The sequence below is a fragment of the Semicossyphus pulcher genome, unplaced genomic scaffold (assembly GCF_022749685.1).
Source record: "Semicossyphus pulcher isolate SPU_LCO1_2020_fin unplaced genomic scaffold, fSemPul1.0.p SCAF_22, whole genome shotgun sequence".
In the NCBI taxonomy this organism is placed as follows: Eukaryota; Metazoa; Chordata; class Actinopteri; order Labriformes; family Labridae; genus Semicossyphus; species Semicossyphus pulcher.
This window is the reverse complement of record NW_027211696.1, coordinates 13,716,018-13,742,420: the sequence shown is the minus strand read 5'-3', so window position 1 is coordinate 13,742,420 and position 26,403 is coordinate 13,716,018. Positions and strand designations below refer to the sequence as shown.

The 26,403-nt window shown below is 45.8% G+C and overlaps 1 protein-coding gene across 1 annotated transcript; it reads left to right on the top strand.

Moving 5' to 3' along the window:
- Window positions 1–680: 680 nt before the first annotated feature.
- Window positions 681–24,632, top strand: notch1a (notch receptor 1a). Its single transcript, XM_069673055.1, has 34 exons — window positions 681–779; window positions 1,962–2,043; window positions 9,150–9,412; window positions 9,511–9,849; window positions 10,729–10,851; window positions 10,961–11,194; window positions 11,291–11,446; window positions 11,533–11,718; window positions 11,843–11,956; window positions 12,569–12,682; window positions 12,778–13,011; window positions 13,094–13,204; window positions 14,454–14,646; window positions 14,846–14,991; window positions 15,104–15,217; window positions 15,797–15,916; window positions 16,028–16,180; window positions 16,276–16,504; window positions 16,602–16,803; window positions 16,919–17,072; window positions 17,181–17,365; window positions 17,470–17,602; window positions 17,698–17,955; window positions 18,062–18,174; window positions 18,289–18,860; window positions 18,957–19,397; window positions 19,495–19,640; window positions 19,757–19,970; window positions 20,063–20,147; window positions 20,251–20,413; window positions 20,532–20,830; window positions 20,939–21,086; window positions 21,184–21,281; window positions 22,156–24,632. Exons 1-34 carry the CDS (start codon window positions 722–724, stop codon window positions 23,398–23,400), a joined length of 7,425 nt encoding a protein of 2,474 aa, XP_069529156.1. The 5' UTR covers window positions 681–721; the 3' UTR covers window positions 23,401–24,632.
- Window positions 24,633–26,403: the final 1,771 nt, after the last annotated feature.

Below are 26,403 nucleotides of genomic sequence, written 5' to 3'. Positions count from 1 at the left end.
CAAATGGAAAAGTTAGTAAAAGTAGCATCAACGGAGTAAAAGTACTCAATTACAAGTCCTGTATTGAAATATCACGAGCAAAATGTACTTTACAGCAGGGCAAAGTGTTTTAATATATCATTACTTATTACTGGTAAATTCTCTTTGAGTGTTTTTAATGTATTTGGTCAAAGTGGAGCTACTGTTGAGTATTTAATATACTGAGAATATGTAGTGTGTACAATTTAAATTAGTAAGAAACAAGTATGTATGTGTATAAAGTACAGCAGAAAATGGAAATAATGAAGTACCTTTAAATTCTATAAAGTACTTAGTAGTTAGTTGGCTTTTCCACAGCTGTCTAATGTAAATAGTATTACCAGTGGACAGTGATTGTGAGATGAGAGGTTGTTCCTCCTGCAGCACGTGAAGAGAAAGAGAGAGGCAGCTTTTATTTGGCCTGAGGAGGGGGAGGAGTGCGGGGGGAAGCGAGGGAGGAGTGGGAGGAACTTGTAGAGTTCCCTGCAGATTTCATTGAGAACTCGGAAAGCAGCAGGTTAACATCTATGAACTGAACCCTCCTGAAGACTTTTGCTCTCCTTCTGCTGGATTTACCCCCTTTTTTCTTTTGCAAAGGATATTTATTAATTTATTTTAAACCAACATCTGGAGTAAACCAAACTGCGGATCTATGCGAACCCTACGTGGGAGTCAACGACATTTGTGAAGTTGAACAGGAGGAATGTATCGTTTCTTTGTGAAACTAACATTTCTGATTCCTGCGATCGTCATCTCACAAGGTAAAGAAAGTGTTTCCATAAGATTTGCTGCAGAGATAAAGTTCGCAGAGCATGACTGAGGGTATGCACGGAAACGAGAACAATTTGAATTTAGCTTTGAAGAAGTTACTCAATAAGTGTTTTCAACCGATCAGTTATGGGTGATTTTAAGGGCTATGATACTGTCAACTAAAAAGTAGTAACTGTTAAATTCTAGTAAATATCTTCAAAACTTTTTATGAATAATTGTAAGAGAGTTTCTTGATCGTGGGAATGATTTCACTACAAGTGCAGGAGCCAAATGCTGCGGTGCGATTGGCTGCTGACTTCCCCTGTGTACGCTCGTTAAAGTTATTTTACACAAGTTAACTGTTTACTGTGTCTGCAAAGACAGACTAAGACACTCTCATTTTATCGACCTTAAACTTTTAATGCAACAATTAATTATCAGAAACTTTCTATGTGGATCAAAACGCTTGATTTTATTAGCTATTTTGTCTTGTAACCCAATTTTATCTATTTAAATAAAATGTTTGTACTCGTAGGCCTGAATAAAGTTTTATTTGAATTGTTCAAAGAACCGGTTTTAAGGAGATAATGGAAGCTGGTGCGTGTGTTGGTGCAAGGGGACGCGAGTAGGAGGTGGGGGGGCACCTTTTGTCTGCATGTGTGGGAGAGTGTTGTGCGTGAGGGGGGGGGGTGGAGGAGGTGCTGTTATTCCCGTCTGCCGGTAAACAATGCCCGAGGAGAGTGTTTTATGGCTCGTGCTGGACTCTGATTTCTTTTGTTCCGCATCTGAGCCCCGCAGCTGCTGCGCTTTCCCCGCAAAAGCGTGCGCCCACCCCCTCCCTCCCCTTTAAAAAAAAAAGCCACGCACCACGCGCTCTGCTGCCCTCACCGGTGTCCACAACAGGCTTCCTTCGCAACCAATATCCCCCACGGACAACTGTGTAACAAATCAATTAAAGATCAGCGTGTGCACGCGCGTGTGTACATTAAAAAAGAAATTCCTGTGAATAAAGATGAATTAAAAAAATCTCACTTATGAATAATTCCCTTTAATAATTACATCTATACTTAATCCCTGTTAATCCCAACAGCTATTTATATGCTACAGTACAGATGGCTCCTATAGGCTACTTCTGCATTGTGAGGTCATGTTTAGTCAAAGATGTGTTCTAATATTTGTCATGTGTTCAACAGGTCTAAAATGCTCCCTACCCACTGAATCATGCCTGCATGGAGGATGGTGTGAGGCCACCTCCAATGGAAATGGAGAATGCAAGTAAGTAACAATAAAAGCAGCAACAAGATGTGATGCAGCAGATGTTGTGCTGCAGACCACCACAGAGCATTTGCACTTCCTGTTATCTTTCCGTCTTGTGTGTACGCTGTTTTTTGGTGTGCCTTGGAATTTCAGCAGCCTTAGAAGTGCAGTGTAGTGTAATTTTGCTACTTGAAAGTGCTTTTTTGGTTGGAAATAAAAGGGGCCACATATCCCCCCTTTCATTCCAGCCTTTGAGCAGGCCCCTGTGCCCGGCAACCAGGGGCCCTTGAGTTTCTTCTGGCCTGGTGTTTTCTCCTGTATGCCCCTCCAGGAGCCACATTGCTCCGCGAGGCTGCACACATTCCCCTAGAAAGAAAAGAGTTGAAGAAGTGAAGAAATAAAAAGAGAGTTCCAGAGAGGTGGCTGGACAAAAGCCCCCTCGCCCCACCCCCCCTTCACATCAGTAGACCCGTTAATGAATGCAAGACCCCAAGCAAAGTGAGAGGACGCGTCCAGTCCTAAATCTTGTTTTTCTGCCCTTTCATGGGCGACAGCTGGGGCTCGCCCGCCGCCCGTCACCCATTGTCCTGCAGTCAGAATAATGCTGTGTGACTAATCTGAGTGGGGCTTCCCATCATGGCGCAGCCACCCCAAACACCACAACACACACCAAACCCCTGCCATAACCCCTCCCCGTCTCCAAAAGGCTTGTCTCCTGCTTTTTGAATGGATACAGCCCCCACTCCACCTCCACCCCCGAACCTCACCCGCTTATGATCTCCATTAGAAAGCCAGATGGCTGTGAAATGTAATTGGATTGGATGTCAAGAGAGTGAGATTAATTGGAATAAAGTGCAGAAATTTGAAGGCAAACAAGTGGGAACAGACAGAGAGGCAGATTGTGGGCTGTTTGCTTTCGGGTATGTATTGATGTTAATAGTTTAAGGGTGAGAAACCTAATACGCTAACATATTCCCTGTAAGCTGTCCGACATGTTAGTCTTTTGGCGTGCTGACTCACCTTGCATATGGTGCAAGAAAACAAAATACGAGGAGAAAGAGGATGTCAGACTTTGGTCCTGAGGGGAGACAGAGTTTTGTTTTTTACTATTCTGATTTAAATTTGCGGTATGATTTTATATCCATCTATAATGAAGCTCAGGGGTGGCCTGGTTTACCCTCAGGGCTTTTTGGTCATGGCAGGCGCATCTCTGGTCTGCAGAGGACAAGGGGGAGCCATTGAGGAGCCCATGCTGCTTGCCTAGGGCCACCAATTCACGATATCTAATCTGCACACTCCACACACACACACACAGAGAGACCACCACACGTGTGCACACAGAAACTCTCCCTCCTCCTCCTCCTCCTCCTCCTCCACAAAGCTGTTATTGTGGTCCCCATCTCTGCTCAGTCCAATCAAAAACAGACAGGATGAGAGCATCACTTCACCCACCCGCTCTCTCTCTCTCTTCCTCCTTGCTTTTCCTGCCATTAATCATTCATCCCTGCCAAGCCGAGCAGCCATCAGTCATTGGGATGCAATGGGAGATCCAGCGGCAAAGCTCAGGGGGTCAGAGTGTAGCGTCAATAGCGGAGGAGGGGCTTCCAATGTGTGTTTTAATCATCATTATTTGAATGTGTGCCACATTATCTGGCACATGAAGTTTCAAAATGTGTGGTAACACAAGCGGTAAGTCCTCTTAGGGGGAACTGATGTTTTGCATACTTGTTAAGAGGAAGAAGAGGGACTGTGGCACGAAAAGGACCCAAAGTCAGACTGGTAATGAGTGTGAAGTTTAGATGTGCAGTTCCAGTCACACAAAGTTAAATGGAAATTCAAATTAAATTTCCAATATGCTTTAGACCCACATATGTAGCTTTTGGAGTTACCATTGAGTCATGGTGTGCGTTGTGGGTTTTTGCTCTGCAGTGTGTAAGCATATGGTGACACAGATTTGAGTGGTAAGGTAGATTGAAATCCTCTTTCAGCACTGTTCCCACGAGTGTGAGAACAGAGAGTGAAATCACATGTTGGCATAGAGAACAAGGTTAGGCTTGGTTTAAACTGTGGTAATCAGATGTCTTATGGACGGGTTTAGTTGGATTAAGTCTGTGTTGTAACAAAACTGGTATCCCATAGCCACTTCCTGCAGAAAAGGATGTTTTCTGTCCTTCTAAAATTAGTCGCTCTTAATTTAAATCTTTTCAGTAGGCCTATGGATCAGTCCTGAAGACAGGAACTGGCTTGTGTCCTGTTTACTGAAATGTTGTGAATGTATAATTGGACTCAGCTTTTATTCTTGGATGCTCATGTCACCTGTATTTGTCACCGTACAAAGGCTAGGAGAAGGTACAAAAAACATGTATCAAAAGTCACTCTAGCTTTGCATTTACAATTTATTTATACCCCAAAATCCATAGACAATATGTATTTACTATTAAATACATTTAAATATATGATTTAAAATTAACTTAACCACACACAATATTTAATTTCCCCAGAGTCAAATGCTGTGGTGGCAGTTAAGCTACTGTTACTCTGTCAAGCAGGCTAGCTACCTTCTAGCATAGCTGTTTTTATCTGTTTCTCTATGACCAGCTTTAGCTAGCCTACTGCCATATTTGTAATGGATAAGAAACCAAATAACTAAGACATTATTTCACTGAAACTGATATATATTTAAATAACAGGAAACAACAGGTAAATTAGCTTAGACAAAAAATAGTAGAGGATAGCCACTGCTACTTTTCTTGATTTAAGCTAGCTGTGTGTTTGATTTGGTTATTAGCCGTGTTTTCATCCCTTAAATCTACCTGGGGAATAGACAGTTTGTTTAAAGGAGTGAATACATCAATTTAATGTTATCTGTAATCATTTCTGAACTCTTTAGGACTTTAAATGATGCTATGTTTATTTTCTTATCATCATACTAACTCCACAGGCTAATTCATGAGAGGAATAAGCGAAAGTTCGTTGGAAATTGGAGTCGTGTCTAGACATAAAAGTTTACTTCAGTTTGTGGTGAATGCAGAAGAGACACGGAAACGAAAGCTGTGTATTGGGGAAGCACTCAGTCATAGCAATGCGAAGGAAGAGGTTATCTGAAGGTCTTGTGCTTCCTGTTTCCCATGGAGCTGCAGTCGTCTTGTTATGTAGGCAGCTTCTAAAACGTGTAAGGGCACAGCGTCGCCTGAGTCAAATTTAGTTTCCATTTGTGACACAGTAATGAGGGCACAGCGGGGCTGAAAGGTTGTTGCCCTCAACCCTGCCTTTGCATGACTGACTGCGTGTCAGTGCTGCTTTGCTGAAATAGACACTGTTTTGGTCTGAAGTGACTGTTAATAATAAACCGAAAAACATCTCAACTGTCTCGCTACATGCTTGAAATGCTACAAGACGTCTGACAGAAATAGACTGGAGGCAGAAAATTGACTGAAAGTCTGCTGTGGTTGGTGAACGCGGACCTCTCTGACCTTGCACGGAGCTGTCTGGTGTTGCATATTGATGCTAAATGTCTCACCCGTAAAGGCCGTCTAGAGCACCACTAAAAGATGTTCCACTCTCTCTTAAGGAATGCCGCTCTTCATTTGTCCTCCTATAGGATTTCCGAGCAGGTCTCTGTTAAGGCTCAGCTCCATGTGGGCTTAAGCGAATCGGGAGCATTGCTGGGTCAAGTGTGCCTGCTGGTGTTGGGCTTTTATTGGGGTTTAAGCTCTGAGGCTGCCACTCCCCTGGTTGGGCCCATTCCCGAGATGCCAGGGCCCCAATAATAAAGCAATGAATGAGGTTGGTGTGACACAGCGTTTAAACTTTCAATTCAGTTCTAACAACCTGAAAAAGTGGAGAAAACGCTCAACACAAAGACCAATATTTCCATACATTGAGTATCGACGGGGGCCTCACGGTAGGCTGGGCGTTGATCAGGATCCTGTGAGTCTGGAGAACTTCAGAGCGGCCGATCAAAGCTGTGCTGTCAGGGCAAAAAGATAAGGGGCTATTTGGCTCTAGTGGGTGCTGAAAGTTCACAGGCTCGAGCAGAGGCTGGCTAATGTAGACGCCAACTCTACCAGCAGGTCAATGTTGCGTCGGGCTAAATAGGTTAGATGCCTTAGAGTGTTTCCATATCTGTTTTTTGATTACACGCCTTACAGGAAATGGTATCAGTTAGGACAGTTATTTGACACTATATTACAAATTGGTATGTCTGCTATGAGAGACGCAGAGGAACAGGGGTCGACGTCTGACATTGGTCCTAGTTCAGCTCCAAACTTGAGAATGCTGTGGTTGTATGTCATGTTTTCATGAGCTCCAGGCCAGAAGTACTTAAGCAGATCAGTTGTCAGTTATAACCATCATAAGAAGTGCACCAGCAGGCAGGTGTTTCCCCTTGTTTGACTGTGAGGGTTGGTTTGGATATCATTACCGTTTTAAGTAAAGACAGCCCCTGACATCATCACCACCAGTAAAAAAAAAAAAAGGTGTATTACTCACTGACTCGTTGAAGGTAAGGCCCCAGTGTTTGTTTACTGGTACTTTGTGTGCGTGAAAGTGAGCTTGTAGTCATTAGTCAAGCAGGTGCTCAGTCCTTGTCGCCGTGACTGACCCTCGTAAATCTTCCCACTTCACTCTTTTTAGAGCGTGAGACAGGAAATAGCTCAATCACTTTCAAATTGATATCTTTACGAGCCTTTTGTGTGACAGTTGTTACACGTGGAAACAATTTTACTTTGAAAGATTTCAGCCTTAAACAAAATTCCAATCATCAGTACAATTTTTATTTATATAGCTTTGGCAAAGTTACCCATGAAACTTTACATACGGAGCAGGTGTAGATTGACTCATCAGGCATCTGCCGCCACTGGCCGGGTTGAGAGAGTGGAGAGACAAAAAGAGAAAGATAGATAAAATGTATATTTCAAAAGATTCTCATTGGCCCTGGAGACAGTGCAGGGGTTCATTCACGGATTTGAATATTTCACTTACTCTACAGTGTATATGGCTATTTCCCCAATGTATGGGGATTTCCTACTGCGTCATAAAGCCCATTGATTCTAGTAAAGTGCAGATCATTCATTGTTGTGGGCGTTAACAGCCTTCTAGAACAACATTTCTCATTTTCTCATTTCTTCCTGCACTGTTCTGTTCCTGGTCTTACTAACAGATGTGTACCCCAAAGGTCAGACCTCGGCTAATGATTACTCACATTCAGGGGAGCATAAGCTAACTAGACAAAATTAATGAGAAGGACAGGGCAGAGACAAATAGCTACTTAAAGATAAGAAGGGGGGAGTGAGTGTTAGTGAAAGTGATAAGAAGTAAGTAGTAGTGATGTTACAGGCTGAGAAAAAACGTGAAATAAACCCCAGGAGTCTATAAGTCATGCTCACGCACATAATTACTGTACGCTCGTGTCGTGTCGGTCATTTACATAACTTTTTCCACAGCGGTGGCATTTCCAGCGCACAGTGTGTCTGTGGCTTTGTGTCGCAGCATAAAGTCACCCCCGGAGTGGCAGATGGTAGATCAGGCCCAGCGGGGGAGAGAAGAGAGAGAAGGCAAAAGAGGCCGTCCCACAGTCACAAAAGTGTTCGGGGTCAGAGGTCGGGGAAGCATCTGCTCCGGCCTGAGGGGACATTGCAGCGCTGGGAGAGACCTGTTGCCGTGGTGTGTGCTGGTTAGCTTTTCAGCGTGTGGGTGGATCTTTATCTCGGACCGGACTGACTTCAGGACAAAGAGGATCTATTACAGTTAGTTAGCGTGGGATGACACACACACGGGTGCACACAGCATTAGTCACATCTGCTTCATTAATCCTTGGAAAACAGGGTCAGGGTTTAGTGGGAGAAACAGGGAATCTGAGAGTGTATTCATGATAAAGTGAAAAAGGGAAGCAGGGAGACTTCAAAGACACCCCAAATGCTTTTACAATCTTCTGCCAATTGCGACTGTCTGGGCCCCCTGTTGGGCACAGGAGACTGTTAAAAACTCCCTGATTGGTCTCACCTAACTGAGTCAACAAGGGAGTTTATAGCAGTCCAGTGTGACATAAGGGGAGCGTTGTAAAAAGCAAACTACTGGGAGCTGCAAAATGTCCTCATAGGAGAGAAACGAGAACGCATCTAAAGCAGAAACGGGGAGAAAACAAGAGCGAAAGAAGAGTCAGAAAACAGGAAATTAAAAGAGGAACAGGTAAGGAAGAGAGGAATTAAGAATGAGATTCGTGGTCGAGGGGGGGTGAGGAGACAGAAGTTGCAACAGCTGACTTCACATGGGTTCTTTATGTCCCTGGAGGAGAGGTTGGATTGTCAGCACCCCCATCTGACAAGGGGACAGAGGGGAAGGAGCGAGGGAGGAGGGATAAGGGGGGAGGAGGAGGAGTCCTGTCCAACAGCTGCCTTCATTAACATGCGCACCTGCTCCCTGTGGAGATACTCGGAGGCCAACAGATGCCGTCCCTTGCACATAAACACTCACGCTTGTGCGTGCAAGTACACACTCTCACACAAGGCCAATTCAAACATAAACACTTTTTTTGGGTGACTTTAAATGCTCCCACACATGACTGACAGCATATCAAACGGTTTCTGATCAGTCTGATCAGAGAAAACATATAAATACCCAAATTCTGCAAAAGAGAAACTCAGCCCTTTTTCTCTAGCCAGTTTGAGCTATGTGACTGTAGCAGCATGCATCCTTAGTGTGGATAGGAGGGGAGCAAACAAGGGCTTAGGGCCTGAATCCAGAGCTTCATGTAGTACATCCAGAGTCGGCACAGTCCCCTTGATCTCGGGGGTCATTGAGGATGAGTGTGGACAGCGAGGGGGCGAAAGGTAGATGGGAATGGGCTGTTACGGCTAGACTATTTAGTGGCGTCTGTTGTCCCGACAGAATGTGTTTTCAAGGTTCTGAGGGAGTCTAATCCAGAGAGACACACTAGAACAACATGCCGTCCCCCGTCGTCCCGCTGCAGTGGGACTTGCCTAGGCGGGAAACTTTTCCTCCCCCTCCTCCCACCCTCCCCTTGTTCCCCCTTTTGTTCACATAATTGTTCCCATGATTTGAACAAAAAAAAGATGCTTGTTTTCTAATTTTCCAATCGTTCCTTCTCCTCTGTCCACTCACAGGTGTCCCAGTGACTACGTAGGAAACCGGTGCCAGTATCCGAGTCCCTGCAGCCCTTCACCCTGCAGAAACGGAGGCGAATGCCGCGCTATTTCCCATGGCAACACGTTTGATTTTAGGTGCGTGTGCCGCCTGGGTTTCAGCGACCGGCTATGTCTGACCCCCACCAACCACGCCTGCATGAGCTCCCCATGTCGCAATGGGGGAACATGCGATCTCCTTACCCTCACTTCCTACCGCTGCCGCTGCCCGCCTGGGTGGTCAGGTATGTAGATACAAATTCACTTTTTTGTACACTTTTTGCCCCTATTTCAGCTTGAATGATAATGATTAATGACTCTCTGTTCCTATTTTGTTTTGAAGGTAAATCCTGCCAGCTTGCCAACCCATGCGCTTCAAATCCCTGCGCCAATGGCGGCCAGTGCTCAGCCTTCGATTCCACCTACATCTGCACCTGCCCGCCCGCCTTCCATGGTCAAACCTGCAAGCAAGACATCAACGAGTGCGCCCAGACTCCCTCCCCCTGCCTCAACGGCGGCGTGTGTGTGAACGAGGTTGGCTCGTACCACTGCCGCTGCCCTCAAGAGTACACCGGCCAACACTGCGAGACCCCCTACCTGCCATGCAGCCCCTCGCCTTGCCAGAACGGCGGCACCTGCGTGCAGAAGGGAGACACCACCTATGATTGTAGCTGCCTGCCAGGTACGTCTTTTAAAGCTTTATAAACAAGTTTTTCTGCTGACATATGGTGTTGCACATGTCTAGTACAACAATGAAACAAACACTTTTGTTTTCTATTACATCAGTTGACCTAAAAAGCAGTCTGTTGTTGTAGTAAACCTGACTGAGGGGAATGAGTGATCTCTGGTTACCCCCTCCCTCCTCCAATCTCCCTCTGCCAGCCTCCACTGGCAGGATGCAGACGTTTCCTTCTGATAATCACATACACACAAATGTATAGCTACACGCCCTATTCATGAGGTCACACACCACACACAAATATCTTGTTTTCGTCTGCTTGGCATCTTTATTGTGTTGGCGCACAAAGCCGTTGCGGTATTGTGTAAGACTTTGGTTAAACTTGGGCAATTGTGGTTTCTGCAGCAAGAGGCCGTTTTGAAGAAATGAAGCACATGTCTATTTTATAAAATGCGGTCATGATTTAAGCTGTCAGCAGCCTTCACTATTGTCTTATTGAGATATGCAGATGAATGAGGGATATTGTGGGATTGTGTGTTAAAGTTTAACCCACACTGTGCGTCTCTCGTGGGTGTCCGTGCTGGAATGCGGCTCGATAGCGAGGCTGCACGGGCACATGCAGAGCGCCGGGTTGATAGTTAATCAGACTATCAGGGCTGTAAAACACCCACTCACGCCTTTGATGTTTGAGGAGGAGGCAAGCTTGACTGTCATCTACGGGGCATTAAAACAATCAGCCACGAGGATGTGGAGAGCTTATCTTTTGCTTAAGTGCACAGTGTGATAACGAGAGGAAGAAGGGTGTGATTATTAACTAAAAGTGTATTAGATCTTTTGCTGTATCCTTTTCACATCTTCTTTTGTTGGCGTCCTTTTCTTCAGGCTTCACAGGTCCGCACTGTGAGCATAACATCGACGACTGTCCAGGCCACAACTGCCAGAACAGTGGCGTGTGTGTGGATGGTGTGAACACCTACAACTGCCAGTGCCCGCCTCATTACACAGGTGACTTTTAGCTAAGAGAATAACCCTTTTAAGCCTCACTTTAAAGTAAATAAGACAAGTTCAAAGACATAAACCTCCCTTCACATTGCCCTTTTTAAAACTCTTTCAGGTCAATTCTGCACTGAAAATGTCGACGAGTGCGAGTTGATGCCCAACGCCTGCCAGAACGGAGGAACGTGCCATGACACTCACGGCAGCTACCACTGCGTCTGCGTCAACGGGTGGACAGGTGACGACTGCAGCGAGAACATCGACGACTGTGCCAGTGCGGCTTGTTACCACGGCGCTACCTGCCACGACCGCGTAGCCTCCTTCTTCTGCGAGTGTCCTCACGGGCGCACAGGTACGACTAACTTTCGCTGCCTCAGACGTACCGCACACTCAGACTTGAGTAATTTAATGTAATGGCATGGTTTGAATACGGTTGTGTTGGTTACAGGTTTGCTTTGCCACCTTGATGACGCCTGCATCAGCAATCCATGCCAAAAGGGCTCCAACTGTGACACCAACCCGGTCAATGGCAAAGCGATCTGCACCTGCCCACCTGGTTACACCGGGTCAGCCTGCAACCTGGACATTGACGAGTGCTCCCTTGGTATGATAGAATCAAATGTTTCTTTCTTCCGTAATGAAGCATAAATTACCGCAAATGTATAACAACTTGTACCTTAAATTCTGTAGGTGCCAACCCTTGTGAACATGGCGGCCGCTGCCTCAACACCAAAGGCTCCTTCCAGTGCAAGTGTCTGCAAGGATACGAAGGACCTCGCTGCGAGATGGACGTCAATGAATGCATGTCCAATCCTTGCCATAACGATGCCACCTGCCTGGACCAGATTGGAGGGTTCCACTGCATCTGTATGCCGGGTAAGAGCATTGGTTTAACATTGACCAATGGGGAATTAACTGTATTCTTCTAGTTTTGGACCATTGTTAAACCAGTGGCTTGGGTAAGAAAAGAAACCTAACTCTTGTGTCTGTGCTATTTCAGGATACGAGGGCGTGTTCTGCCACATCAACACAGACGAGTGTGCCAGCCAGCCTTGCCTAAACAATGGCAAGTGTGTCGACAAGATCAACTCCTTCCACTGCGAGTGCTCCAAAGGTGAGAAAATATCTGGGAATGTGAACGAGAAAGAAGAAGATTCTTGGGTCCTCTGGGTCTCTTTTAACCCAGACAATGGGAGCAGCCAAGAGGCTATAATAGAGTGGATCATTAACTTAGCTGTCAATGAGTATAGCACGCCATATATGGCTCGCAGATTGAATGTAAATGATTTACTACTTCTAATAGTGTCACTGTAGGGTTAGTGGTGTGAACAGGACAGGGTGGATCAGGTCGCTGGAACATTAGCATATTTGGCGGGCATGAGAGTTTGAGTAAGAGCTTAGCGCCAAAATTGGGGGGCAGGGATTGGTTTATGGCCGGTAAGCTGGAGGCCATTGTGTTGCGGTTTGAAAGAAAGATTTCACTGCACAGTGAGAGTTGAGGAGGGGGGGGTTGGAGGTGGAAGGGGTGTTGTGGAATGGTTCGTTAGGACCTTTGGTGTCCTGTAGACCTACTTCAGATGCAAATGAGGTGTTCCTTCTTCCATTTTTTGCATTATGAACACTGTAGCCCAGACATACAGGGTTAAGAAGCCTCATTTTTGTGGGGCAAATTTCACCCATTTAAACAACAATGTTTAATTATGTATTTTGTACGATGTATGCGCAGGTTTCTCAGGGAGTCTGTGTCAGGTGGACATTGATGAGTGTGCCAGCACCCCCTGCAAAAATGGCGCCAAGTGCACCGATGGGCCAAACAAATACACCTGCGAATGTGCTGAAGGTAAACCAAATTTTCTTGCAGCTTTCATCCAATTTCTTTTTCCAAATGAACATTTCCATTATTAGACTTAATATTAACAATCACTTCCTGTCCAGGTTACTCAGGTCAGCACTGCGAGACTGACATCAACGAGTGCTACTCTGACCCCTGCCACTATGGCACCTGTAAGGACGGCCTGGCCTCCTTCACCTGCTACTGCCGCCCTGGCTACACCGGCCGCCTGTGTGAGACCAACATCAACGAGTGTCTGAGCCAGCCCTGCAAGAACGGTGGCACTTGCCAGGACAGGGAGAACACGTATATTTGTGCTTGCCCCAAAGGCACAGCAGGTGAGACTTTAAGGAACAACCCTCAGCCCTGTCAGGTAAAATGTTGGGATTATCGTTTACTTACATGTGCTCTGGCCAACAGGCTTCAACTGCGAGGTGAACCTGGACGACTGCAAGAGCAAACCCTGCGACTACGGGAGATGCATCGACAAAATCAACGGCTACGAGTGTGCGTGCGAGCCCGGCTACACAGGTGAGCGCTGGGGGGAGTTTACAGGTGCAAAAAGGGAGGTGGTCCCCTGAGCTTTGGGAGGGGCAGGTAGGACAGGTGGCTGGCGGGTCCGCTCCTGCGGAACAATGGTGTCAGATTGCCTGTGTGCTAAGCAGGGGTGCGGGGGCAGAGAAAAGGAACACAGTCCCCAACCTGATACACACACTCGCACACACAAAGCGCTAACTTTGTTTGCTGTTTGAAAAGGCTGTGACGTCGAGCCTGGAAAGAGTCTGTAAGGTGATACTTTAAAGGGAACAGAGACTGGCCTTTAATCACATAGCTGGTGTTTATTAGTGTGTAACTGCGTCACAAATCCGCAAATATCTCACCTCACTGACTTCACTCACACACCTGTAATCCGCTAGAATATAAAGCATTAGTGATTAAGGCGTATGAAAACAAGTGGGCCGCTCTTGGCTTCCTCCCTTTCATGGCCCAACCGAGCCGGTTCTGACCGGTAGTGGCTGTGTGATTATGCTAGAAAGGGGGCAGGGAAGGACAAGTGTGTGTGTGCAGGCTTCAGTGCATCCCTCCTCCTTTTTCCTCCCCTCCATCTTTTTGTGCTGACGGGGTGAGTGTGGAGGGCACGGCGGGACTGAGACACACAGGGACAGAGGACTATTGTAACTGAAGATCAGGCAGTTGGGCCCTCCCCTCCTGATTGATGAAGAGCAGAGGAGGAGGAGGGAGGGGGATCAGAGGGGGGTTTAATTGTTACTCGGCTGTGTGTGAAAATGGTCTGGCCTTCTGTCCCCGTAAACAGCCCTGGGTGAGGTTAGTTCTCCCTGAACGGGGGGGGGGGGGGGGGGGGTGTTTGTGTGTGTGTGAATAGGGAGAGTAGCAGCAGCCACCCCCTCCCCTTCTCCTGGCAGCACCTCCCCCCTGCTCAGATCCAGCTGAAACCCTCCTTTTGCCTATTTAACAGGGCCCCATTCAATCAATAGAGAGGAGGCAAAGAGGCCTCCAGGGGCCGCCAGGCTAGGCACACACTGGGGCAGCTTCTGCCTGTTGAATGTTCAGCGAGACTTTAGATTCAGCTCACTCTATTGTCCGAACGCCACGCAGTGCACCTCAGCTAGCAGCTTAAAAAAGGCTCAAAGAATACCACACCCGTGAGCAAAGTGTCCAGCTGTGGGGCTTTCAAAATGGCCAGTGAAGTAATTCAAAAAATTCACATCTTTCAATCAAAATGTGTGCTGCATTGTCCTAAAATCTTATTGTCTCTCAGGAGCGATGTGCAACATCAACATCGATGAGTGTGCCATCAACCCGTGTCACAACGGGGGCACGTGCGTCGACGGCATCAACAGCTTCACCTGCCTGTGCCCGGACGGCTACAACGACGCCACCTGTCTGTCTCAGGTGGATGAGTGCGGCAGCAACCCGTGCATCCACGGCCGATGCCAGGACCTTATCAATGGGTGAGCCTCGATCTGTCAATTAATCTCTTGATTTCTTTCATGATAAATCAATTGATCTTTTAGTCTAGTGGAGACGCTCATCACAACTTCTCCAATCAGCAGTCAAAAAAAACAAATACTCTTAAATTACCGTCAAAGAAAAGCAGCAAACCCTCACATTTAAGAAGCTCACTGACCTGCTATATTATTTACATTACAGCTACAAATGTACCTGCGACTCTGGCTGGAGCGGCCCAAACTGTGACATCAACAACAACGAGTGTGAGTCCAACCCGTGCATGAACGGGGGAACCTGCAAAGACATGACCAGCGGATACCACTGCACATGCAGAGTCGGCTTCACTGGTCAGTTGTAATTTCTTCTTCCTCCCTTTTTTACTGCTTTCTACTGAGAGTGAGTGAGTGCCTTGTTCGCCTTAATCTAACCCCAGTGTGTTCTCTAATCCCGCTACTGCAGGACCTAACTGCCAAACTAACATCAACGAGTGCGCCTCCAACCCCTGCCTCAACCAGGGCACCTGCATCGACGATGTGGCCGGATACAAGTGCAACTGTTTGCTGCCCTACACTGGTACGACATGTAGCTGTTTATTTTCCCCCCCCAAAGGATCAGACGACTCCCTGGGTTGTTTAATTGCGTTTGCTGCTTACTCAGCTGTTTGCGCGTATCTGAAAATGTAAAGGCAATCTCCCAATTTCCACACAGAAGACTTATCCCTGTCCTGTTTTGTGTTGTTTAAGAAAACATCACCCAGTGGCTACTCACAGGGATGTCTGTTTTTGGCATCTGTGTGTGGAAAAATCTGCTTTGCAGGGATAACAGTGTGTGTGTGTGTTTTGGAATAACATGCCACAACGGCTAATATAAGCCGGAGAACTGGAGCCTGCTCCAAGCCCTATTCCCACTTCCTGTTTCCTGTCTGTGATCGCACAATAGCAGGAAACAGGAAGTCCCTTCCTGTTTGGCTTAGTCGTCATGGAAATGGATAAGGAAGTGTGATGGAAACTGGGATTTATGTTGCTGTTCAAAATGACATCTTTGAAACAAAGATTTTTTTATACTGAATATGTGTTTGATATTGAAATCTGCAGATTTGCTCCACATTACAAACATAATGCAAACACTGATGTTTTCCTTCTCCACCACCAGGTGAAAACTGTGAGACCCTGCTTGCACCCTGCAGCCCAAGACCCTGCAAAAATGGTGGAGTTTGCAAGGAGTCTGAAGACTACCAGAGCTTCTCCTGCATCTGCCCTGAAGGATGGCAAGGTATGCATCCATTCATTTCTGTTCCACCTGTGTCATGCATACCTGGTAATCTATCCTCCAACTGGAAAATGTGATTACGTTTTCTTCAACTACCTTTCTCTTCCCCTCTAGGTCAAACATGTGAGATTGATATCAACGAGTGTGTGAAGAGTCCGTGCCGCAATGGTGCTATTTGCCACAACACAATGGGCGGCTACCAGTGCAAGTGCCAGCCGGGTTACACCGGCCAGAAGTGCGAGACAGACACAGATGACTGCAAACCAAGTAAGGGACAAATATGCAACACTGCAAGTTCTCATCTTGTCTACAGTTTTAAACAGTATCGGTAATGATCTTACTTCCTCTTTTCTGTGCCTCAGATCCCTGCAGTAACGGCGGTCTGTGCCGCGATGGCATCAACACTTTCACCTGTACCTGTCTGCCCGGGTTTCGTGGCGGCAGATGCGAGCAGGACATTAATGAGTGTGAGAGTAACCCGTGTAGGAACGGCGCCAACTGCACCGACTGTGTGAACAGCTACACCTGCACCTGTCCACCTGGCTTCAGCGGCATCAACTGTGAGATCAACACCAACGACTGCACAGACAGGTACCTCAACTTTTCAAAATATCATCTGTACTTATAAAGCTGTTAAACATTGTTGAACTTTTAATGCTATAACAAAATTATTTCTTTTTTTCTGCAGCTCTTGCTTCAATGGTGGCACCTGTGTAGATGGAATCAATGCGTTTACCTGCCTGTGTCTACCTGGATTCACTGGCAGCTACTGCCAATATGATATCAATGAGTGCGACTCCAAGCCGTGCCTCAACGGAGGCTCTTGTCTTGACAGTTACGGGACGTACAAGTGCACCTGTCCTCATGGCTACACAGGAGTCAACTGTCAGGTAGGATAAAATCATCTCTTCATAAAACTAATTCTGTGGGCCTTTGTCGTTGTTCATTGCATTTCCTCCATTTATAGTTATATTAAAGTGTTTTCTGTCTTTGCTTCCCTGTTAGAATCTGGTGCGCTGGTGTGATTCATCCCCTTGTAAAAACGGCGGCTCGTGCTGGCAGCAGGGAGCCTCGTACACCTGCCAGTGTCAGACTGGATGGACTGGTCTCTACTGTGACATCCCCAGTGTGTCTTGTGAGGTCGCAGCCAAACGGCAAGGTATGCCAAAAGATATTCTCCTTCCGAGCTTTTCTAATAAACTTGTTAAACCTGCAAGTTTTATATGTGATTTGTTCATCTTGTAACTCCTTCCTCTCTTGATTTCAGGGGTGGAGGTGGCTCACCTCTGCAGGAACTCAGGTCAGTGTCTGGATGCTGGAAACACACATTACTGCCGCTGCCAGGCTGGCTACACCGGGAGTTACTGCCAGGAACAAGTGGACGAGTGCTCACCCAATCCATGCCAGAATGGAGCCGTCTGTACTGATTATCTGGGAGGCTACAGCTGTGAGGTAAGTTGAGCCAACATATATGATTTATAGATCATATAAATGAAAAACTAAACAAAAAATTCATGTGAATTATTGTTTTAATTATCTTTCTATTTCTGTGTCAGTGTGTCCCCGGCTACCACGGCGTTAACTGCTCCAAAGAGATCAATGAGTGTCAGTCACAGCCCTGTCAGAACGGAGGCACCTGCATCGACCTCATCAACACTTATAAGTGCTCCTGTCCCAGAGGAACACAAGGTACACACCTACATACCACTTTCATATTCATACATTGGTAAGTTGACAAAGAGAAATTACTTAATGGATTACTCATCTATTTTGTCTCCCAAAAGGTGTCCACTGTGAGATCAATTTGGATGACTGCACCCCCTCCACCGACCCACTGACCAATGAGCCCAAGTGCTTCAACAACGGCAAGTGTGTGGACCGAATTGGAGGTTACCAGTGCGTGTGCCCGGCAGGCTACGTAGGCGAGCGCTGTGAAGGGGATGTCAATGAGTGTTTGTCCGACCCCTGCGACCCCAGAGGGTCCTACAACTGTATTCAGCTCACCAACAGCTACCGCTGCGAATGCCGCACTGGATATACAGGTACTGATGATCACCTAGCTGCATGTAACAAGACTGCAATGTGAATGTGTGCAGTGTCTAAATGGTGTACGGACTGTGGCAAAACCATCTCGCTTCTCTTCTTCAGGTCAGCGTTGTGACAAGGTGTTTGATGGATGCAAAGGAAGACCCTGCAGGAATGGAGGAACATGTGCTGTTGCCAGTAACACACCTCATGGTTTCATCTGCAAATGTCCACCTGTGAGTACGGCAGTGTGATCCACTAAGTCTTTGCTCTTTGAGGATGCCTTAACAATCCCTTTTTCTGAAGTGTAGCACAATGATTTTAACATTCATCCATTTCTGTCCCTTCAGGGCTTCACCGGCTCTTCTTGCGAGTACGATTCTCGCTCCTGCGGGAGTCTGAATTGCAGGAACGGAGGCACATGTGTGTCAGGCCACCTAGGCCCACGCTGCCTGTGTCCACCAACCTTTACCGGGCCCGAGTGCCAGACCCCCACCGACAGCCTCTGCATCTCAAACCCCTGCTACAACGGTGGCACATGCCAGATCACCCCGGAAGTGCCTTTCTTCCAGTGCAGCTGTCCGAGCAATTTCAACGGCCTGCTGTGCCACATCCTTGACTATTCCTTTGTCGGAGGATTCGGCCGGGACATCACCCCACCTCCGGAAGTTGAGGTGAGCTGCGAGATTCCTCAGTGTGACGAGTGGGCGGGGAACCACATCTGCGACTCGCTGTGCAACAACCACGCTTGCGGCTGGGACGGAGGAGACTGCTCGCTAAATTTCGATGATCCTTGGCAAAACTGCTCGGCGGCCTTGCAGTGCTGGCGGTACTTCAACGATGGGAAGTGCGATGGCCAGTGCAACAGCCCTGGGTGTCTGTATGATGGCTTTGATTGTCAGGGACAGGAGGGACAATGCAAGTAAGTCTAATAAACAGAGAAAATGCTTGCATGTAATATATTTGTGATCTTGTAGAAATGCCAGAATACTAACCGAATCTCCGTCCTTTCTTCCAGCCCGCTCTATGACCAGTACTGCAAAGACCACTACGCCGACGGTCACTGTGATCAAGGCTGCAACAATGCAGAATGCGAATGGGACGGCCTGGACTGTGCCAACAACATGCCAGAGAAGCTGGCAGACGGGCACTTAGTTCTGGTGGTCCATATTCCCCCAGAACAGCTTAAAAACGGTTCCTCGGCTTTCCTCAGAGAGCTGAGCAGCGTTCTGCACACCAATGTGGTGTTCCGTCGCGATGCCAAAGGAGAACCGATGATCTTCCCTTACTACGGCAATGAGCAGGACCTGGTTAAACATAACGTGCTGAAGCGCTCGGCAGATGGCTGGCCTGAGTGGGCTACCATGCCATCCAATGTTTTGGGTCAGATGAAGGAAAGCGTGACGGCCATCGTCAGCCCACGGAAACGCAGAGAGCTGGATCCCTTGCAAGTCAAAGGGTAAGCACTATTGTGTACTGTGGTTAATCCTAAGCCATGAAATGCTTTTGGATGATAGAAAACGAATATTAACGTGTCCACTCATTTCTGCTTGTAGGTCTGTGGTGTACCTTGAGATTGACAACCGTCAGTGTTACCAGCAGTCCAGTGAATGCTTCCAGAGCGCCACAGATGTAGCTGCATTCCTCGGAGCACTGGCCTCCAGTGGGAACCTCAACGTCCCCTATATTGAAGCTGTCACCAGTACGTAACCTTCTCCAGCCCTGTCTTACTTACACTCAACGGGCTTAATTTAAAAATGGTTGCCCGGGTTGAAATCCCAAGTAACACATGACAAATAACATTCACTGTCTTTCCAGGCGTGAGACCTACTCCCTCCGGTCCAGAGCTCTACCCCATGTATGTTGTCTTCCTCGGCTTGGCTGCTCTTGGTTTCATCTGCCTTGGTGTTCTGGTGTCACGTAAGCGTCGGCGAGAGCACGGCCAGCTCTGGTTTCCTGAGGGATTCAAAGTGTCGGAGCCCAGCAAGAAGAAACGCAGAGAGCCGCTGGGAGAGGATTCTGTCGGACTAAAGTAAGTTGATTTGGAAAAGTTGCACAGTCAATCATGTGTCTTTTGTTTTTGATGTCTTGTAATTATTCTAACCTGCCTCCTCTTTTCAACAGGCCGATGAAAAACTCTGACATCAATCTTATGGATGACAATCAAAATGAGTGGGAAGACGAGGATCCAGACTGCAGCCGCTTTAGGGTAAGACAAACAGTCTAAAAAAAACTATGTTTGTTACAAAGCTTTCTCTATTGTATTTATGCGCACTACTGATGCTAATGTTGTGATATTTTGGAACTTTCAGCTTGAAGAGCAGGCTATGTTGGATTTGAGTGACCATACGGACCACAGGAAATGGACACAGCAGCATCTGGATGCGGCTGATTTGCGTATTGCGTCCATTGCTCCAACTCCTCCACAGGGAGATATCGAGAACGACTGCATGGATGTCAATGTCAGAGGACCAGGTTCGTACACTAGTTAATGAATGATTTAAAGGATGAATCTTCATGAAAAAACACTCAAAGATCTGTTTAATCTTCTGTGACTGGGATCTCATTGAAATCCTCTGCCTTCCTTTTTCAGATGGTTTCACTCCCCTCATGATCGCCTCCTGCAGCGGCGGAGGATTGGAGACTGGTAACAGTGAAGAGGAAGAGGATCCCTCTGCAGAGATCATCTCTGACTTCATCTACCAGGGCGCAAACCTTCACAACCAGACTGACCGCACAGGCGAGACAGCCCTCCACCTGGCCGCTCGCTATGCCCGCTCTGATGCTGCCAAACGCCTGCTGGAGTCCAGCGCCGATGCCAACGTTCAGGACAACATGGGCCGCACTCCGCTTCACGCTGCTGTGGCTGCAGATGCACAGGGAGTGTTCCAGGTAACCGCTTCCTCGACAGGAGTCTCATATCTCTCTTAGCTTGGATATCTGATAAAGTTTGTCCAGCAGCCTTAAAGCACTTAACTAAACAAGAGATTGTCTTTGCAGATTTTAATCCGAAACCGCGCCACTGACCTTGATGCCCGAATGCACGACGGAACGACACCGCTGATACTGGCAGCCCGACTGGCGGTTGACGGCATGGTGGAAGAGCTTATCAACTGCCACGCTAATGCTAACGCCACCGACGATTCCGGTAGCTAAAGTTTTATCATCTCTCACATTCCATAAAGACCCTCAGTGAGCTGGGCTGTTTTGATAATCAACCATCTCCCTCCTCGCTATCTCTGCAGGTAAATCTGCTCTTCACTGGGCCGCGGCTGTAAACAATGTGGAGGCTGCTATGGTGCTGCTGAAAAATGGAGCCAACAAAGATATGCAAGACAACAAGGTATGAGAAAAGATATGTGATGGAGCAATTTGATAAGTGTTAAGGCCAGTGGAAACCCAAATCCACAACAGCCTTCTAATCATGTAGTATAGGGTCTTATGTACATTATAGTAAGCGTAATAGTACTTTGAAATTTTTTAAATAAAACTTTTGTAAACTTCCCAGATATTGGGTTTGAATTGGTTAAGCTCAGTAATGTATTACTCAATTAATTTGGCGGTCCAATTTCCAAAGGAAAGTCACACGGTAGCTATTTGGCTGTTTAAGCCCAACGTTAGCATGTCGTTAGCATGAGTGTCGACTGTTGTTGGTCTTTTTGTTTTGGCAGCAGGTTTTGTGCGTCCCTGAAGGGAGTTTAGCTCTATAAAAATTCAGCACTAGCTTACACTTCTGAGCTATCATTTAGCATTGCATTCAAAGCACAACAAACAGGAGCATACTAGCTAACATGTGTATGCTAAGTGCTAGCTATAAAATGAAGAGCAAAGCATTTTGCTCACCTTTTAGCTGCTAGTTGAAATCAATGTCTTCAGGTGGCACTGCTTCTGCTTCCTCCTCTGCTTCTGACTTGGATGACTCAAATGCAGTGTGTTAAGGGCTGCATTACACTAACTGTTCTATGCACAGCAAGCACATGTCAATCAATTTGCGATTAGCCACACCTCCACAGTCTTAAGGAAATTTAAACAGCAAATTTAGCTGTTATTTGATGGAGGTTTGTTAATAGTTAAGAACATTCATTTAATTTAGCTTTTAGCACAATAATATAATATAAGAATTGTTACTAATTCAAGCCGCAGTTCCGGGCACATGAACACTTACATTTTCAGTAGTATACAAAGTGTATTAACTGTTTTTTTTTTTTGCCTTTTAGGAAGAGACACCGCTCTTCCTCGCAGCTCGTGAAGGCAGCTTCGAGACAGCCAAGGTTCTTCTGGAGCACCTTGCCAATCGTGAGATCACCGACCACCTCGACCAGCTACCCAGAGATATCGCCCAGGAGCGCATGCACCATGACATCGTCCGCCTTCTGGATGAGTACAACGTTGTCAGGAGTCCCGGGCTTCACAGCGGTCCTCTAAGCACCTCCAGCCTCTCCCCACCTCTCTGCTCTCCCAATGACTACCTTAGCAACCTCAAACCTGCCCTTTCTGCCAAGAAGGTTCGCAAATTGAGCTCCGGCAAAGGGGGGAAGGACGGAGGCAAAGGTAATAGAATGAAGAAGAATAAATCACTAGATGGGAAGGGTAGCTTGTTGGACACGTCAGCCGTCCTCTCCCCGGTTGAGTCGCTCGAGTCTCCTCATGGCTACCTGTCTGATGTGGCCTCTCCTCCTATGACATCCCCCTTCCAGCAGTCCCCACCTATGTCTTTAAATCACCTACAAGGCAATGGAGACTCCCACATGGGCCAGATGATGGGTAAGGATTTGGGCTGTATGTCTTTTGACCCTAACCCGCCTCGGCTCTCCCACCTGCCTGTGTCCAGCCCCGGCAGTCAGGGAACGACATCCATAGGTAGCAGAGGAGGCCAGTGTGACTGGGTCTCCAGGATGCACCCAGGTGTAGGCCAGCAAGGAGGCTTCTCCCAGGCGCCACAAATGTCCCACAATATAATGGGTGCTCTGCATGGCGTCAGCACTGCCACCCTGTCTCAGATCATGGGCTACCAGAACATGCAGACCAGCCATATGGGTTCGTCCGTGCACATGATGCAGCAGGCTCACTCGCGGCAGCTCCAGCACCAGAACTCCAACTCTGCCACAGCCGGGCAGGGACTCAACCAGAGCTTTCCCAACGTGGAGCTAAGCTCCGACATGCAGCAAAACAACGCTCGCTCTATGCCCATTCACACCGTTATGCCCCAGGAGACGCAGATCCTCGGCACCCAGTTCCTCACCCCTCCCTCCCAGCACAGCTACTCTGGCCCCATGGACAACACACCCAACCACCAGCTACAGGTGCCCGACCACCCTTTTCTAACCCCCTCCCCCGGCTCCCCCGACCAATGGTCCAGCTCGTCCCCACATTCCAACATGTCCGATTGGTCGGAAGGAATCTCCAGCCCGCCAACAAGTATCCACTCGCAGATGAATCTGATCCCAGACCAGTTTAAGTAAAGACTTTTTAAAATGGACTGAACTCTTTGGTGGGACAATATAAAAACAAACCTACAGACAGAGAGTGACAAACCTGTCTCAAGACTGAACAAGCTCCTTTTTTATTATCAGTTTTTATACTAACGATAAAAACAGTTTAGTAATTTTGTATTTATTTATGTGCTTTTTTTGACCTGAAATATAAAGAAGATGCTTTTATATTTATGCTTTTTTAAGTTTTTTGTTCTGTTATGTATGGGAAGGTTAGAAACCGTTTAAAGGAGTGTATATCAGAAAAAAAGACTCCTAGATGTGTACACTGGCTATTTATTTGTGTCTCGTGTTGCTTTATTCACTGGATTTATTTTAATCTCTCGATGCATCGGCCTTCACAAATGTTATTTTTGGGGATTTGCATTGCGTTGTGTTTGTACAGATTTTTTTCAACTTTTATAGATTATTTTAAAATTTTCAGTATTAATTATATTTTAACCTCCTTTGTCCTTTAAAGTGACGCAGGTTTTGTTACTGAACTACATTTCACTAAGTCTTATCACTGAGTCTGTTAGAGGATGATCAAATATATATTTAACATGTCACCTGTCATGTTGCTTGCTACACTTGCCTCTCTTTGCAGAATTACTTTGGAGATTTGGGACCTTTAAGCACAGAACAAATATCCCTTATTGGTTGAGAGATGATTTTCGAACTAAGAGGAAAATGCATCTAAATCAACCTGAGCCTATTTTCTATTGAGTAATGGTTTTGGCCGGTGCTGAGTAATCGATTTGTGATCATTTATGATGCAAGGAATGTTTCTTTATTTCATATTGTATCTCAAATCAGCGATTATGGTTACCATGTTTAACCTGTTAAGTGTTAAATTGCAGACCTGTTGTAGAACCTTGAATTGTTACATTTGCCACAGTTTAAAATAGTGCCAGTGTGATTTGTGTTTTTCCTGAGAAAAGCAGCGTATTTGTGAGATTTCTTGTAAAAAAAAACAAAAAAAAAAGATTGTCTTTGAGGTGGAGAACACTGTTCGTGAAAGAAATTGGGACCTGTTTGTGTGTTTAATGACATCACCTGCACTTTTTAAACAAGTGTGGATGAAGGGTGTCTAAATGTCATGTTTTATAAACTAATTCAGAGATAAAGAGGTTTTAAAGAAAAGATGTAATTCAAGAATCAATGTTCATGCAAAGTTGTAGTTTGCAAAGAAGTATTTCCTGATTAAAAATGTTCTGTAAAAATTGTCTTGATTCAATAAAAGCTGATGTTAAGCTTTAAGACATGCCCCTCATTCTTTTTTCATTTCCTTTTCTGAAATATTTTGTTGCAGGCTGCATCTGTGCTTCATTAAAATCAGTGAGACGTCAACATCCATAAACTCACTATATCGCCTCAGCTGTGGGTGTCTAACGCCCTCTAGTGGTTAGAACAGGTCGTTCCAAAGTGAAGAAAACATCACTGCTGTTGCTAAAAATCATCCCAGTTTAATATAGATGATTTAACTTGATTAAATACATGGATGCTGCAATAAAAACAAAACAAAACCATTTTACAGGTTGATTATTCTTCAAATAAATGACTTTCCTGTCAAATTAGAAATGCACTGTGTCTCTGAAGGACGTGTACTGAATATTTCTCAGAAAGGCCACTGTGAATGACATTGTATTAGATTAATGGAATGGCTACAGCATATGCATTTCCCAATTATCTGGGGTTGCATTGTCATTTATGGATTCAGTCTACAGACTATTTAAAGTCTCGAATATGAAAAGTTTATTTGTGCACAACAGTATTGAGCATGAAGAGCCTTGAAGCTATTCAGAGCAACTCTTCTATCACATAGACACAACCAAGGTTACTTCAATGCCTTTCTTCCTGATAGCATTTGAGTCAATACATTTCAGTCTGTATGAACATGTTTGCTCTGTGTGCATGCACACCACAAGAGTCTGTGCTGTGGGCTTTTAATTTGAAAAGCAAACAAACAAACAAAAACACGTTTTTTTACACATTACTTTTCACACAACTATTCAATGAGGGCCATAGGTGGTGATGAATGAAACTGTATCATTCATAATACCTGTTTTAGATAAGCCTATTGATAATTGGGCATTAAAGCTGCAAGCTGTATATCAGTGTACTGCTGTCCATGGTGCTGACCAAAATACGCTGACATTGTTGGACATTGTAAGTACTCTGCTTTGTGGCTGATAGTAGGAGTGTGGTGCAGTGTGTAAAAGTGTGTGTGCATGTAGTTACAGGCTGAAAAAGACATAAGAGGACTCCTCACTGTGAGGAAGAAATTGGAACATAAAGTGGACTACTCAAGCACTGTGCACTTTTAAGCTACCTGCCCTTTACTTGGGTATTCTCCTATTAAACCACTTCTACATCTAAATTTCAGTGGCAGCTATTGCATCTTCAAAGCTATAACATGAAAATGTACCTTACCGTCTCATGCAGCAGTAGTAACCAGTATTATGATATACTTATAGGCTACTTCAACTACATATACACTTAATATACAGTCTGTTTTAAATCTTTGTATAGTTTTTGTAGTTTATTTCTTGTATTTTGAAGGTAGTGTTGGATGTCATGCACTATTTCCTTTATATTTCATACAAAAATGTTATTTGGTAAGAACAACTATCACAACTATTACAAAATAAAATAGATATAGAAATAAACAACAACGACGTTATAACAACGATTTGAGTTAATAACGTGTCATTTAACCTTTATCTATTTATTCATATGATTATTTATTTCATTGTGACGCATTACTTAATTTGGTATTAAACACTGTAGGGCCTGTTAAAAACAAAAAACAGCAAAAACAAAAAAACAAAAAATTATAAACAAAAAAACATGGAACAAGCTTATTATATTAACTTCATCCCAGTGTTGTTACATTACATACTCAGTCGGTTTAGTGCCTTCTGACTTCCTGTGTACAGACCTGCAGCGCCCCCAGCAGGTGGACAGATGCGCTGCAGCCGAGCTGACAGAAGA

Coding starts and splice junctions, on each gene's coding strand:
- notch1a (XM_069673055.1), top strand. CDS start 722: ATGTATCGTTTCTTTGTGAAACTAACATTTCTGATTCCTGCGATCGTC. Junction 16,804..16,918: donor ACACAGGAGTCAACTGTCAG/GTAGGATAAAAT, acceptor CTTCCCTGTTAG/AATCTGGTGCGCTGGTGTGA. Junction 17,603..17,697: donor CTGTCCCAGAGGAACACAAG/GTACACACCTAC, acceptor GTCTCCCAAAAG/GTGTCCACTGTGAGATCAAT.